The sequence below is a fragment of the Eulemur rufifrons genome, chromosome 28 (assembly GCF_041146395.1).
Source record: "Eulemur rufifrons isolate Redbay chromosome 28, OSU_ERuf_1, whole genome shotgun sequence".
Taxonomy (NCBI): Eukaryota; Metazoa; Chordata; class Mammalia; order Primates; family Lemuridae; genus Eulemur; species Eulemur rufifrons.
The window spans coordinates 7078286-7094676 of record NC_091010.1 but is presented as its reverse complement, the minus strand read 5'-3'; the positions used below and the strand labels follow the sequence as shown (position 1 = coordinate 7094676).

Here is a 16391-nt window from a genome sequence, read left to right as displayed (position 1 = left end):
CCTCACACTCTAGAGAGTATATTCCCAGGTGCTAGATGTGTGTGGGATGCTGGTGTTGTTTTTGGAATATTGGGATTATTTTCAACCCATCACTGTTTTGAACTATTTAGAATCTGGTATTCAAAGGACTAGAGTTGATGAGACTGACCGAGGGTTGGAAAAAGATTCGCTACAGAGGGAAATGGTGAGAAGCGTGTTGGGGGTAGTGCGTCCAAATACTACGACATCCTGGAGCAGAAAGACGGTGGGTGGACGCAGTGCCAGGCTGCTGCAGGCTGGGGCGTGGTTTGCGTGAGTGGGGAAGGAAGAGGCAGCTCTCAGAGTCCCTCTGAGTGGGAGAGAACTGGTCCGCCGTGGAGCTGCGTAGGTGGCGGCACAGGAGAGGCAACTCTGAGAGGGAGTGACATCCTTGTCAGCCCAACATATTCGTCCTTTATTTACTCGTTAATCTGATGTTTATTTCTAGAGTGCTTATTAATGTGTCAAACACTGTTCTAGACACTAGGGATACAACGGGGGAAAATGAACGAAGTCTTTCCCTTTCCATTTGAGGAGGAGGAGACAGATATAGGGAAACCCATGACACACGCACACATAGAACTTACATATGTCTGAGGGTGGAAAATGCCATCATGGAAAAAATAAAGCAGGCTAAGGAGACAGAGAGATGCGGGACTGAAGACAATTCTTTTCCTGAGGGTGTCAGACCAGCTGCTCTCTCAAGGTGAGGTTTCAGCAGAGGCCGGGAGGGGAGTGACCACACAGGGACATGGGGAAGAGCCTGGAACAGGCATGAGGAAGAGCAAATGCGGGGGCCCTGAGCCCAGGAGGGGAGGGTCCCTGGTGTGTTTGGGGACAGCGAGGAGGCTGGAGCCACAGGAGCTGAGCAAGGAAGTGGGCGGAAGGGAGGTGTGGAGGCTGCAGGGGGCTGAGGAGCCTAAACAAGGTCAGGGTGTGGGCCTGGGCTAGTGAGGAGGAGGTGAAATTTCCCAGGTGGGAAGGAGGGCCATTTTGATGCTGATGATGACTATGTACGTGAGCACGAGTGTGGCTATGTGAATATGGTGTGAGTTTGTGGCAATGCATATGTGTGTGGTTAAGTGAACATGTGTGTGAATTTGTGTGTGTGTTATGTGTCTACATGTGTCTGAATATGTGTGTGTGAACACATGTGTATGTTTATGTTACTGTTTGTATGTCTACGCATGCTCATGTGTGTCCCCAGTGTGTGTGTCTGAGTGATCATGTATGTGTGTGGGTATATGCATGCTTATAGGCGTGTAAGTGTCTATGTGTGTGTTTGTGTAAGCGTGTGTATGTTTGTGTCTTTGTGTGTGTATTTGTGTATAAGCGCTTAAGAGTGTGTGTGTTTTGTGTTTGTGCCTGTCCCTGATAATACACAAGACAGAAAATGAGATCATGTTGGGAAACCTCCTCTGGCATCCAGGCTGGGGCTCTGTCCTTGCCATGGGTCACAGAACACACCAGTGTCACTGATGAGGTCACAGAATACAGCCAGGATCCTAGTGACCGTGGGAGCCAGCGTCCACTTTGGCTGGGGCCAGCTGGAGGCTTCAGCACAGCCCAAGCCAACTGCCACTCAACAGCTGGAGCACCGGGCCCCTGGGCGCTGCTTTTAAATTATGAAACCCCACTTCACGGATCACAGGGGAGAACAGTCACCAACCGAGGGGACCACTCTTAGCTTGACCAGCCTTGAATCCACAGAGGACAGTGTGGAAGTGTGGCCAGGTGGGTCTACAGCAAAGGCTGAGGGTGCAGCCAGGTGTACCTCCTGGGAAGGTGCCAGGTTGCCCTGATCCTGTTACCAGAGGGCTGCATTGACCATACAAGAGGATGGTGGAGACCAAGGAAACTGATATTTATGGGATGTTTGGTATTACCTAGGCTGTTGCGAGTATATGAGATGATTTCAGAAAGTATGAGGATGAAAATGTAAAATATGAACCATTATGTACTTATTTTAATGTGTATTTGAAAAAACACAGTTAACATGTCAATCTTGTGATCTCAGCAGCCAAATTAAAAAATCCTGTATAATAAATTGATGAAAGCTCATCTAGGGCATCACTCTGAAGACCATTAGAGCATGTTTGTGGGCATCACCTAAGGGTAACATCAGCTTTCAGGTAACATCAACTCCAGCAGTCATTTAAATTCTGTGCCTCAGTTTCCTAATCTGTCCAATGGGAATCATAGCAATGAATTTTCTCAGGGGTGTCTTGCGTATGAAAGGAGTTAACACTTGGCAAGCACTTATATGGTGATGTGGACACAGTAAGTGTCCAAGGAGATGGCCAGGTGTTCCCTGAGTGAGATAGAGACCAAGTGTCACAAATGGAGATGGGGACAGTGGGGCTGGGTGGCCAGGCCAAAGCACTCCCCCCCCCATGCGCTGCTTTTTTAATGTGCTTTATTGGGCTGCCATTTAAGTACACAAACTTCACCAATGTCAAGTGCACAATTTGAAGAATTTTGACACGTGTACCTTTGCATCATCACCACCACCATCCCGGTGCAGAGCATTATCAGAGCCCCTAAAGGTCCCCTCATGCCCCTTTCTGGTCAGCCCTCTTCACCTCACCCCAAGCTCCTGGCAACCACTGATCTGTTCTCTGTCCCTATAAAACTGCCTTTTCTGGAATTCTAGAATGTCATCTAAACAGAATCATGTAGTATGTAGCCATTTTAATTGGACTCTTTTATTTAGCATAATGCATTAGAGATTCATATTGTTGCATGTATCTGTAGTTCAATCATCTTGTCTGCAAATAGGGCTGCATTGTACAGAGGTACCACAGTCTGTTTATCCACCAGTCCATGGCCCTTTTGGTTTAGTTAAGTTTTGGTGATTCCATTAATACATTTTGGATACTTATCATATTCGTAATGTGCAGGTAAATCTGTCTAGTCACCGTTTAGTGTCCGTTCTAAGTCAAGGCTTGGGTCATTGCACCTACACATTATTCAGTCCTCACCGTCACCCGTTGGGGTAGGCATTATTATCATCGCCATTTCATGAGGCCACAGGCACAGGAAGGTGACGGTACCTGCCCAAGGGCCTCCAAAGCCTGCATCCTTCACAGTCTGGGCTACCGAAGGTTGTGGCACGGGTCTCTTGCGGGCACTGATGAAAATATCCTTCCACTTCTCAGGGACCATAAAGAAAGAAGAGTCACCTCCGCTGCCGGGACCTGCCACTCCCTGCGAGGAGGACATCTACCTTGCTGCCAGGGCTCGGGGCATGCTGGGCTGGAGCAGCTCTCCCTCGTCCGAGTCCTCCTCCGAGTACCGGTCCTACTCGCAGTGCCAGTCCTGCTGCTCCCTCATGTGCGACGCCGAGAGCGGGACCCCGCAGAGCGTGTGCGCCTTCTACACCCACGTGCAGACCGTGCGCGGCGTGGCGGTGGCCTGGGAGACCGAGGCCGGCTTCCAGCCGGTCAGCAGGAAGCCGCGCATCCGTGAGGCGCAGTTCATCAAGAGGCAGCGGCGGAAAGGCTCCTCCTTCGAGATGGCTTCCAACACGGACCTGCGCTGGGACCTGGAGGCCTGCAAGAACCCCCGCAGCCCCGAACCCGCCGACGCGGAGCTGCTGGAGTGCTGCCTGCAGGAGCTGCGGGCGCCCCCGGACTGGCTGGTCACCACCGGCTACGGGCTGCGCTGCGTGGCCTGCTGCCGAGTCTTCCCCTCGCTGGACGCTCTGCTGGAGCACGCCCAGCACGGCATTCGGGAGGGCTTCAGCTGCCAGATCTTCTTCGAGGAGATGCTGGAGAGAAGGCGGGCCCGAGGCCAAGCTCATGACCAACCGGAGGAGGAAGAGGAGGAGCAGGAGGGGGAGAAGGAGGAGAAAGAAGAGAAGGAGCAGAACCCTTCTGACAACAGCGAGTGCTCCCCGGTGCACGGCAAGGTGCTCCCTCCGCAGCAGCAGGAGCCGTGAGCTGTTGGGGAGGTGCCCGCCCTGCCCGCGCCTCCACACTTCGCGGGCTTCTCCTCCCCCGCAGGCAGGATCGGAGGCACGAGGGCAGCGGGAGAGGACAGGGTCGTGGGTGGAAGCGAGTGGCGTGGAGAGCAGCCAGGGCCGGGAGACAGGGCGGGAAGGAGCCTTCCCCAAGGGCACACAGCATTTCCACCAGAGTCCATTTCAAAACCAAATCCAAAGAAGAGGGCTTCCAGCGTTTCCATGGTGGGCACAAGATCTGAACCCTGCAAACACGTGGCCAGAGGGATTTCTATTTTTGCTGGTGGATCAAGCAAGTCCACACTTGCTATATAAGTAGACGTGACTCACAGGAGAGCCAACTGCAAATGAAGCTTTGGCCCTATTTTTTTCATTGTTAGGAATGCGTCATATGCCCTAGTTCTATGTCTTATGTTGTTGGGATTAAACTTGAATAAATCAAAATTGAAGGCAGAAACTGAGTGAACCATGCTGTCAGATTGGGCACGTAGGAAGTTGCCCTTTCTGTGGGTTACAAACTATTAATAGCACAGAGACCTGCGGACAGACAATTTCCCAGGGTAAAGACAGGGCTGAGGACATCCTTCTGACCTATGAGTTCATGTATGTCAACTGTATATTTTTAAATGTATAGTTTGCCATGAAATTCATCTTTACCCTCCTACCTGTCCCCAGCTCAGAGGGCTGCATTCATTCAGAAAACCATAAGCGTGTCCACTGTGAGTTAGGTGTGTTGACGGAACACACACCCAACCTCTGTTACTTCCAATGAGAGGCCGTTTGCAGGAGCACTTGCAAGGCAAGGGGATGAATCCCGCCAAGGAGGTTTGGGAAGCCCAGAGGAGGGGCCTCAAACTCTGGCTATTTGATCAGGAGGAAAATATTTCCAAAACAGGTGATGCTCACAGGGGCTTTGAGGACAAGTGTAGAATAAGCTAGACCTGGGTTGCTTAACTGCAGCACTGTTGACACTGTAGGCTACATAATTCTTTGTTGGGGAGGTTGTCCTGTCTGCTCCGGGATGTTTACCAGCATCCCTGATGCCAGTAGTATCTCCTCCCCTTCAATTGTGACAATCACAAATGTCTCTAGACATTAACAAATGTCCCCTGGAGGAAAAAATCACCCCTGGTTGAGAACCACTGAACTAGACAAAAGCCAGACCTTGTCAGAGGAAACAACAGGCTACATTTGGGGAGTTGCCAGACACCTGGCCTGGCTAGAATGCTGGCGATATTTATCTGTTCATATAGTCCATGAGATGTGCCAGGCACTGTACTCATCGTGGGGAATAGACAGTGAACAGAAGGAAGAAAACTGACATGGATGCTGCCCTGTGGAGCTTATGACCAATGGCCAAATCATGTAAAATTAAAAATCATTATGAAAGTACCTGTTTCCTGACCTCCAGGGCCCTGGGTGGCTCAGGCTTTGCCATCTTCTCCATCACCATCTCTTAGCATCCTCTTCGTCACTCACTGTGCTCCAGACACATTGGCCTTTCTTCTTGAAGGATCCAAGTGTTCATACCTCCGGGCCTTTTTGCACTTGCTCTCTCTTCTAAGTGGAAGGCATCCCTTGTCTGTCTCTCTTCCAGCTGACCCATTGTTCATCATTGAGGTTGCAGCTTCAATATCACCTTTGCAAAGGGCCCTTCCCCAACCACAGGGCTCTAGCAGTTGCTTCATTCTGAGTGCAGTTGGTTTTAAGAAGAGAAGTGACATGATCAGATTCATGTTTTAAAAAGCTCACTCTGGTGGTGTGTGGGATATGGATTGGTATCGTAGCAAAAGAAGAAAATGAGAAATGGAGAGATCAGTTTGGTGACTTGGACAAAGCTGGTCACGAGCCAGGAGGAAGAAGAGTGGGAGCGTTGGGGACTTATTTGGGGAATAGCATCCAAAGGACTTGGGGATGGGTACGTGTGGGTGGGGAGTGGGGTTTGTTGCCAAGGTGGAGTCCTAGGTTACTAGCAGGAGTAAATGGGGGACGGTCGTACATTAACTGATATGGGGAACTTTGGAGGAAGATCAGGGGTGTGAGAGTGTGTGTGTGTGTGTGTGTGAGCATGTTTGTGTGTGAGCACGCACACCTGTCTGTGTGTGAACATGCGTGTGTGATCAGTGTCTGCACGTGGACATGTAAGCGTGAGTGCTGGGAGGGGGTGATAGAGGTCAGTTATGACATGGTCAATTCTAAATGCTAATGGCACATCCGGTAGAGATGTTGAATGGGAAGTTCCTGACTTAGAACTCAGAGGACAAGCCTGGATTGGAAACACAGGCGAGGAAGTTAACAGCATGTAAATGGTGCCCTATTTAAAACCACACCCATGGATGGATGGCACTAACTGGAGAGTGGCTGGAGTTACGGGGTGCTCTGTGAGGTAGGGGGAATGGAGTGGGGAGCATTTCTTAGGAGTTTCCTTCAAATTCAACAAAAGCAAAAGACAGTTTTCAGGGGTTACCAGTGTCATGCTAGGGAGGGCTGCAGTGAGCCAAGGAGGAAACGTTTCTCATTTCATTTGGCACCGCGGCTGTTGAGGGCACTGCTGAGAGTGGCCAGGGGGCAGAGGGGCAGCGGTTAGATGGGCGCCCCAGGAGTGGACACAAGGCAAACCATGTGAGGCAGCGTTAGACATCTCTGCTTTAGAAAGGAAAGTGCTAATGGCTGTAGCTGGACAAAAGGACACTGAAAAAATGACAAAGACGGGAGCAAATTTATAATCCAGTGGACATGATCCAATGGAAAGGAAGAGCCTGAGAAAGCGAGGGGAAAAATGGGAAAGCTAAGGAGCATAGTCAAGCAGGAGAGGGGCTGAGTGGATGTGCAGAAAGGGCCTTGGCAAGAGCAGCTCTGCACTCCCTGCTGCACGCAGATGGGCACTTAGGTCACCTAGGGCTTGGGAGCCAACATTAATGGAAGTTGAACTTTCTCCCCCTGAAAACTACCAGAAGCTCTGGAGGGATTTGGAGCAAGTCAATCTGCATCTGAAAAGATCACTCTGGAGAACAGCGGGGAGAGTGGGGGAGAGTATGAGAGCAAGCTTGGCTGGTGACCAGGGGTCCAGCTACAGAACTGGCGGCAGGATCAATTCATGCGAAATTTAGAAGATCGAAACCATAGAGCATGGCTAGTGTTTGATGAGGCTGGTGGGAGGAAGTTGTCCAGAATGATCTCCAGGGTTTTCTCTTGAGTGACTGGTGAAGGTCGGTGCCATTTGAGAATACTGGAACAGCAAAGAAGGAGATCTGCTGGGAGGCTGATGGGCAACTCTTGAACAAGCTGAGTTTGAGATAGAAACATTCAGAAGTGAGCTAGGTGGAAGGGTCTGGAGCTTGGACGAGTGGTAACTGGGATAGAGAGAGCTGAGGTTGTCTGCACATACGTGGTTAGCTGAGGCCATGGTACTTTACATGGACCTCTTAGAACAGGCATCAGCGGCGGGTGGGGTCTTAGCCTTTGCAAGGTGCAGCAGAGGTTACAGATCTAAACTCAGTGTGAAAGGGTTGAAGCATCCACAGGAAGGAAAAAAGGCCCCTCACTTTGTCAAACTCTTCTCAGAAGGGCCATCTGGTGTTTTAGGGCGCTTAATAGTCAGGCAGAATCCTAGGACAGTCTAAGGAAATTGGAGGCTGTTGCGCCAGAAGTAGTGAGCGCTAATGAGGAAGAGAATATTTTTATTTTTAAAAAAATCAGTATTGAGGGAATTAAAATGAGGCATGGTATCTCAGCTCTGGAATTTAGGCCTTTAAAAGACAAGTAAGTGTATTTATGTGCTGAACTCGATGGTATTCAAAGGGCCAAGCATTGTTCTAAACACCTTATGAATATTAAATTATGCAATGCTCTCCACAACACACTGAGATAGGTCCTATTTTTATCCCTGTTTTATAGGTGAGTAATCTAAGACTTTATTAAGGTCATACTTAGTCTCCTGGTGTACGGCAGAGTCCAGCTTCACACCCTTGGGTGTGGCTCCAAGCCTATGCAGCCTGGCTCCAAGCCTATGCTATAATCATCACACTGAGGTGCAAACTTTAATGTAAAGACAGATGCAAGGTATTTAGGAAAGCAAACACGTCAACTCCACAGCCTGTATTTTCTTTAGGTTAAGCAGCAGCAGCTGGAGATCAGGAGAAGGAAAGGTGATGGTGGTTCATGACAAACGAAGGATGACGGCAACCTCAGGTAAGCAAACGATTAAAGGATAACTTCAGCTGATACGGACAGGGGAAGAAGAGAACATTATTCTTAAGGCAGTGACTTGTTCTTAAAACATAACTTAAACTCAACTGAGTTAAGTTTTCACTTGTGGTTTAAACATCACTGAGACCTGTGGCCTCCACAGATAAGATGGGCATTGGAGTGAGTCAGGGAAACCCTCCCAGAGGGCCCAAGGGACCTCAGGCATTTTAAACCTTTATTTTCCCAAACCAGAAAAAATATGTCACTCGTTTTATAAAACTTATATAAACCTGATAACAAGGCCTGACAAAGATGGCACTAAAAAAGTAAGCAATATAGTGATCTCACTTATGACATAAAGTAATAGCTAATTAAATTTAACAGAATATGAAAATAGTAATTCACCATGACTGGATTTGGGTCATCTCTTGACTAAAGATAGTTAAAAATTATTAACTCTAGCAATAATTTACACTGAAAGGAAATTCTGATCATTTCAATAGATATTAAAAAGACATAATAATCAGACATAAACCCATACATGTATGGTCAGGTGAGTTTTCAACAAGGATGCCAAGATAATTTAATAGGGGGAAGAATAATCTTTTTAGCAAATTGTGCTGGGACTACTGGATATCTGCATACAAAAGAGTAAAGTTGGATCCCTACCTCACACCATACAAAGAATTAACTAAAAATGGAAAAGACCTAATTGTAAGAGCTAAAACTGTAAAACTCTTAGAGGAAACATGGGTGTAAATTCTGAGAACTGAAGACGTATCAATAACTTATACATGAATATTCATAGCAACATGCAGTACACATAATTCCCATAATATGAAATGTGAAAACAACCTACATGTTTATCAAATGTTGAACGGACAAATACAATGCGTATATGTATACAATGAGATATAATTCAGCTATAAAATAAAATGAACTGATCCATGCTACGTTTGGATGAACCTTGAAAACATTATGTGAAGGGAAAGAAGCCAGGTGCAAAAGGCCACATGATGTATGATTCTCTGTATATGAAATATCCAAACAGGAAAATTTATAGAGACAGACAGCAGATTAGTGGTTCCCAGGAATCCAGGGGAAGGGGAAGAATGAGAGTAACTGATAATTGTTCTGGGATTTCTTCTTGGGGTGACGAAAACATTGAGTAATTGGTAGTGATGGTTACACAACTTTGAGAATATATTATAAACCACTGAATTATATGCTTTAGAAAGCTGAATTTTATGGTATGTGAATTATATCTCAATTTTAAAGACATGTAATAAATACAACAACCACTCCTGTTATAAATTCCTTAGAAACTGAGAATAAAATTTTTTTCAGATGATATAGAATATCTATCTTAAAAAGCAAAAAAAAAAAATCTCATATTCCCATTGAAATTATGTAAAATGTGTCATGTATTACAATTTTTATTTGACATTGTTCTGGAAGTTATAACCCATTCGTAAGACATAAAACAGAAATGTTATATATAACAGATAGAAAATTATAATTTTCAGAAAAAGATATACTTTCTTAGAATGTCCAAATGAGTTAACTAGAAACTATTGAAAAAAGAGATAATCAAAGGATTGAGATGTAAGATTGACATCAAAAGCATCCTTGTGTATTGGACATGACGAATTAGAAAATAACATGCAAAATATTCCATCTACTAGATAAATATATCTTCATGGAAATATTGCAAGAGCAATGAAATGTCCAAGTGATTATCTCTAGTTGAGAATTGTTGATCAATTTTGTTTTTTTCTGTAGTTTTCCTTATTTTATGTTTTCTAAATTGAGCAAGTATGGCTTCCAGAATAAAAAGGCAATAAACCATTTAATCAAATATTATCTCAGGAATGACTTTGGCGACCTTCCCAGTTCACATTTGTGATCTACGGACCACCCCATGAGAATCCCAGCTCTTAACATCTTAATCCTCTGTCTTCAGAGTTAAACTAGCTTCACTTTTAAGAGCACTTTGTAACTGATGAGGTTCCAGGCAACTCAAGGCGGTTAAGTCACAAACCTCTTTTTGAGATGTGTCCTCCCTTCTTACAAAGCGCGAAAGCTGTGAGAGGGAGATCTTGAGAGAGAACCAGGGTGGGGGCTCAGTAGAAAGGGTGAAGATGAGAGTCCAGGCAAGGCCCAGGAAAGGTACACGTGAGGCCGTGTACCAGGGCCACGCAAGGGGAGGCAGGGGAGGGAGTGGAAGGAGCGTGCAGGAAAGACGGAAAAGTTGGAAAGGGAGCTGGAGGGGAAACAGAAGTGGCAGAGTTGAGAATAACATGTGCTGCACTATTCGGGAGGTGACGTCACAGAGGGGTCTGGGCAGGGGGAGTGTGGAGGAAGACGAGGGTCCCGTCAGAGATGGTGGAATCTTGGCGGAGCTTTCCGTGGGCGTCGACAGCCACTGAGGCGCTCAGTAATGGATGCTGCTAGGGGCAGAACTGTCCCCAACATTTCTGTGCTGAAGCCCTAACCCCCAGTACCTCAGAATATGCCTGCGTTTGGAGACAGAGCTTTGAAGGAGGAAACTGAGGTGAAATGAGTGCACATGGCGGGGCCTACTCCATACTACTGGCGTCTTTATAAGAAGGAGAGATTAGGACACAGACACCCACAGAGGGAAGAGGACACAGAGAAGGTGGCCATCTACAACCGAGGAGAGAGGCCTCAGGAGAAATCAGCCCAGCTGGCACCTTAATCTTGGACTTTTAGGTACCAGGAGACAATAAATTGCTATAGTTTCAGCCAGCTGGTCTGTGGCACTTTGTCATGGCAGCTTGAGAAAACCAGTGTAGATTCTGAGGAGCAGAAGCCGGAGGCAGGGAGACAGAGCCACAGAGGCTCCAGGGGGCCCGTATTTTAGGTAGGGAGCCTTCCTGGTCAAAGTCCCGGTCAGCACAAGCACACAGTGAGGAATAGCATTTGGGAACACGCAACTAACTTTTGGCAAACACGGTGGTCTCTGGCCCTGAGCTTGCAAAGTGCTGTGGGCACCTATCAGAGGGTTGTGCAGAAGGAACCGAGCGTGGGAGTGTGTCACCACACTCTAAGCTTCAGTTGCTTCCCCTGCCGGTGAGACTGACCGGAAGGTGCCACAGGGAAGCGAGTTGGGCACAGACGTGATGAGGATGTGCTGAGCTGTTGGGAAGACAGAGCAAGGACGTTTGCAAAGATGTCAGGTCTACAGCTCAAATCTTCGGTGCCAAGAACCAGACCCTGTGTGTGCATGAGTGTGAGTGTGTATATATGTGTGTGTATATGTGAGTTGTGTGTGTGTATGTGAGTGTGTATGTGAGTGTGTGTGTGTATGTGAGTGTATGAGCGTGTGTATATGAGTATGTGTGTATATGTGAATGTGTGTGTGTGTGAGTTGTGTGTATGTGTGTGTTTGTGGGGGTGCCTGCTGTTCTGCCCTGGGCTGTGCTGGTACTTAACCTGGGGCAGAGCACAAGGACTCTGTGAGTCTGAGCACAAAGCCAGGAACTGTGAGCAGAGGTGCCATGGGTGTCGGAAGAGAGTGAGAATCCCCGCAGCTGTGTTCGGCAGACTTGAGGACTGAGGACCAGCCTTTTCAAAGGCCAAGAAATATTCTTCGTTCAACTTCAGCCCGTGTTAAGTTATTGCTATTGAAAGGACTTAAACAGCAAAAACACAAACATCCAAGTTTATAGTTGCTTTACGACTGCAAAAGAAAAACAAATTTATAAATTAAATATGCACACAGTTAACGAACAGCAATAAAACTACCAACGTTGACTTTATGTGACTGCCGAGCTTGGTGTTTGTGAACCAACTTGCTTCTTGTGTGAATGTGGGACTGAGTGTGACTCAGACTCATTCGGGGGTGATGGGTCCTCAAGGCCACGTGCCTGGCAGTAGGTCAGATACCGCCGGCAGCAGCACCCTGAGAGAGCCCGATTTCTTCACCCCCACGGGAGTCAAACTACCATCTGGGCCGACTTGCTCATCGCAGACTCCTGTTGCTTACAAGCCATTGTTCTGTAGCACTTTCAGTCCGGACTTGCTCCAAGCTTGGAGTATTGGCACTTCTACAGGGGACTTACTGAGGGACGTCTTATTCACTTATTTTTAAATTACTAGGAGTCCAGAGTGACAACTTCCCTGAAGCCTAAGTCTTCTGCTTAGATTCACAAAATATCAGAACCATATCTCACTGCAACGTCTGAAATTGGGAGGAAGCATTTTATAATCAATAGCACCTTATAATAGATTGAAATATGATAATTTGTGTGACATAGTAGCTATTAATAATTATAAGATGCTTATAACCAACATATAAATAAAAATTGAGATGTCTTAAAATAGTTTATAAACAAACTTTTATTTTTATTTTCAAAAAAGTGAAAACTTACAGAAGTTACAAGAATAGTACAATGATCCACCAACTCCTCCCATTTTGCCTCTTCCTGAGTCTGTCTTTTTATATATATACATAATACATGTTACAGATGCACTTGTTATTTTTGCTGAACCATTTAAGAGTAATTTGTAGACATCATGATTGTTAACACTCCTAAGAATAAGTGCAAAGGCATTCTCTTCCATAACCATACCCAACAGTCCATCCATATTCAAATTTTGCCAACAGTACTGATAATGTTCTTTTTCGCAATTTTCTTCTGATCCCAGATCTGATGAATCAGGATCACACATGGCATTTAGTTGGTAAGTCTCTTTCACCTGCTCTATTCTGGACAGGTCCTCAGACTGTCTGTCGCTCACTGAATGTTTTGTTCAATGAAAGCAGAAGGCGTGGACTAAGATTTTTAGTCTTGCACGTCAGCGGTCAGCTCTAAGGTAAATTTTCTTTGTGGTCAGGTGTCCAGTTTCTAGTCCGTCTCTCATTCAAATCTCCTCCATCTGGAGCCTCCTAGGAATCTGGGGCCATTTCTTTCCGTTTCCTGGGAGCTCGCCCAGGTTGCTGCGTCCAGCCAGCCCACAGAGTCCTTGGCACCAAGCTCACAATTGCAGCGAAGGTCGTGAGCGATGCCCGTCTATCAGGGTCACCGGTGAGGTTGGTTAGAAGAAGCTATTTCTATCTAGGTATCCTGTCGGGTCCACAGCTTTACAATTTCTTTCTTTTAAAGAAAACAAAAGAGTGCACTCCACACCCCTTGCCCTGTTGTGCAGGGGGAAGATGCTCCTGGAGGTTTCATGCAAATTCTACCATGGGTGGCTCGAGGCTTTTCCTTCTGATTGGCCGGGCACATTGTCTCTAACTGTTATCTCTTCTTTCTTGTCCTTTCCCTGCCCTATCACTCACAGCCGAAAACCTCTTTTATCCAGAGTCTACTCTTTGTTCGCTCCCTTTCAGTGGCAATTCAAGCACACAACTGACTGCTGCTTTTAGCTGTAAAATGCCTGTGAGCAATTTGGAGGAAGAAATACTCAAAATTACTTATATAAATCCATGCTGAAAAAGCAATACATAGAAATCTGCTGAACACCTTAGAACGGGTGTTTATTTTTCCTTGGTGCTCTTAGTTGAGGGATATATTTGTAGCATATTGTGTAATCAAAGTCAAGTTGATTACAAAGCCATGCCATACTCTTCCATCTCTGACCCAGGTTTTAACAAACAACTGGATGATGAAAGAAAAGCCGCAGTATGTCAGGTGATTGCAGAATGCACTTATTTTGAAGGAATCCGGATTTCCAAGGTTCTTTCAATGGTGACCAGTAGAATCCAGATTGGTCCAGCAGGGCCGCCACATAGCTTAGTGTCCACAGGAACCCAGATGAACTTTAGAATTGTCTGAATGCCCATCCAGCAACCCTAGATGGGGGTTTTTAGAAGAGATAATTAAAAAAAAAAATAATTGCACCATATGATTCTTCTAATTCAGAACAAAGTCAGACCCGATGGGGGATGGACAAATAAGTTGGTGGAGGGTTTTCAAATTGTCCTGTGCTTGTGAGTGAGTGGGCAGGCAGCAGGGCTATGGGAACTGTCTGGAAGGCCTTTGCCCGTGAGGTCTAGAGCAACTGAAACACTGTCTCCTCCAGGCCACGGGCTGTGTCTCCCATGAGGACTGGGTGTATTCCCCTGTTTCTGTGTCATGCAGCAAAGGTCTTACCAAGATGATCAGCTGGATTATTTGGGAAGCTGAAAAGTACTGGCAGTGCACACAGCTAAAAACAGCAGAATGCTATGTGTCCCAGAATTGTAAGAAAAACACTTTCTAGCCCCAAATCTCCAGGTCAGCACCAGTTTTGGCAAAGAGAAGATGAGGCAAAGGGTGCCTGGGTTGAATGTCTGCTCAGTTCTGCAAGAAGAGACTAATATTTAGAAATATTCAATGACCGAGGCAGGAGTTGGCTCCTCCAAGAGTGGCCAACATGTCTAAGGGGTCCCTTCCGCTTTCTATCAACTGGGAGAGTATATTGTGAGCACAAAGGTTGAGGCGGGAGGTCACTGAGGACACCAGACCTCCCTGTCGCTTCCCTAGCCCCCCTTGGTTGCAGGCATGTCGACACGCCATTTAACATATGTCACCTTCATCTGAAAAACGAGATTCAGAGAGGTTATACTGCCAAAGGGCCTGCAGCTGTTGCCCAGAGTGGGCCCCTGGTCTGCTTTCAGAACCAACACTCTTCTTCTGGCACCCTCCCCTGCAAGTACGACTGCAGGTTCCAGGGCCAAGCTGACAGTCTGCAGTCAGAATCCAAGCTCCCAGCTCCAATGTTCAGTGGCCCATAGAACCCTGGACAGCCTGAGTTTACTAATCTGCAAAATGGGGCCTGAGACTTCATGGGATGGGATGTGAAGCTCACTTGCTCATGTTTGTGAGGCAGTTTCCAAGCTCTGGTCTGGGAGCCTTGTGGGAATGTTTGCATTCCTGAGCTGTAGGACTCTGTTTGACCCCAGCTCTTGTCCTCACTTCTTGTCCTTGGCATCAGACCCAGGGGACCTTGCAGGCAGCTCACCATTGGATCCTCAGGCCCTTCCACCAACGGGCCTGTGAGGTGGATAGGCCACCCAGTCCCTGCAGGGCCTGCTCTGCGAGCGGGTCTCCCAGCCGGAGGGACCCCAGGACGTGCCTGGGATTCAGAGATCACACATCCTTTGCACCCACTGGCCTGGGCTACAGGGGTAGACAGTCCCTTTGACACATGCCCTGGGGCTCAACACCAGTGTGTGGCACACACTCTCTCCATGCCTCCCCCACCTCTCCCTGCTTCCCCTAGAAGGAAGGCGGTAGGGACCCTGGGCTCCCAGCCAGGAGCCACTTGCTAGCTCCTGCTCCCCTTTTCTGGAATCCTGCAAAGACCTCCCCTGACAGACACACACAAAATATACCTAACATATATACGAATATTTTGCTCAGAGATCCTGGACTGACACATCAGTTAAGCTCAGACCTCAGTTTTAGAACTGTGGTGAAGATGCCAGGAATTAATCCAGAGGGACTGGGCTTCCTGGCTGTGTGATCTGGGTCTGTTGGTACATCTTCCGGGTTCTGCTTCCTTATGTATAAAAATAATAGTGATGATGGCTGACATGGATGAGTCAGGGGCTGGGTGAGACACCTTAACTGGAATTGTCTTACTTGGTTTTCTTAAACACCCATGAGGGATGGGTCCATCTCCCAGTGTACAGCTGGAGGAAACTGAGGCACAGGGAGATGAGGGAGCTGTCCCAGGGTCTCACAGTGGAGGGGTTCAGTAACCCCGCCCCAAACAATGTAGGCCTGGCTGAAAACGCCCCAAATAGGCACAATAGTTACTTGTTTCCACATATTCTGAACTTGTCTGTGTGCCCCCCTCTCCATTTTCCAAGAGTCCCCACCTCGGCTCCCCACCACCAAGTTCAGGGGGCTTCTACCCGCCCCACGGCACTGCTCCTTGGCTCACGGAGGCCGCCGTGGAGGAGGAGCGCACGAGGTGGCACAGGAGGCGGCTGCAGCAGGTAGTCTCAGGTCAGAGGTTCCGCAGAGGCACCTCCCCAGCTCCAAGTACCCCTCCCGTTATGAATCACTGTGTCTGTGGGGCAAGGGACCGCCAGTCCCACTGCAGCTACGTATTTTGTGTCATGAGCCCTCTCTGAACCTCAGTTTTCTCATCTGGGAAATGGGGGTGGTGAAGGAGACAACCCAGGCCGTGGAGCGAGCCGATCGCGGGGCGGATCCCATGCCTAGTGCGGGCCTAGGGACCCAGAAGCCCTGTCCGCGGCGGTGGCGGG

The 16391-nt window shown here is 47.6% G+C and overlaps 1 protein-coding gene across 1 annotated transcript; it reads left to right on the top strand.

The window, feature by feature from the left end:
• The first annotated feature begins 1551 nt into the window (after positions 1-1551).
• On the top strand, positions 1552-3958 carry FAM170B (family with sequence similarity 170 member B). Its single transcript, XM_069460977.1, has 2 exons — positions 1552-1752; positions 3177-3958. The coding sequence occupies exons 1-2, from the start codon at positions 1644-1646 to the stop codon at positions 3956-3958; spliced, it is 891 nt and encodes a 296-aa protein (XP_069317078.1). The 5' UTR covers positions 1552-1643.
• Positions 3959-16391: the final 12433 nt, after the last annotated feature.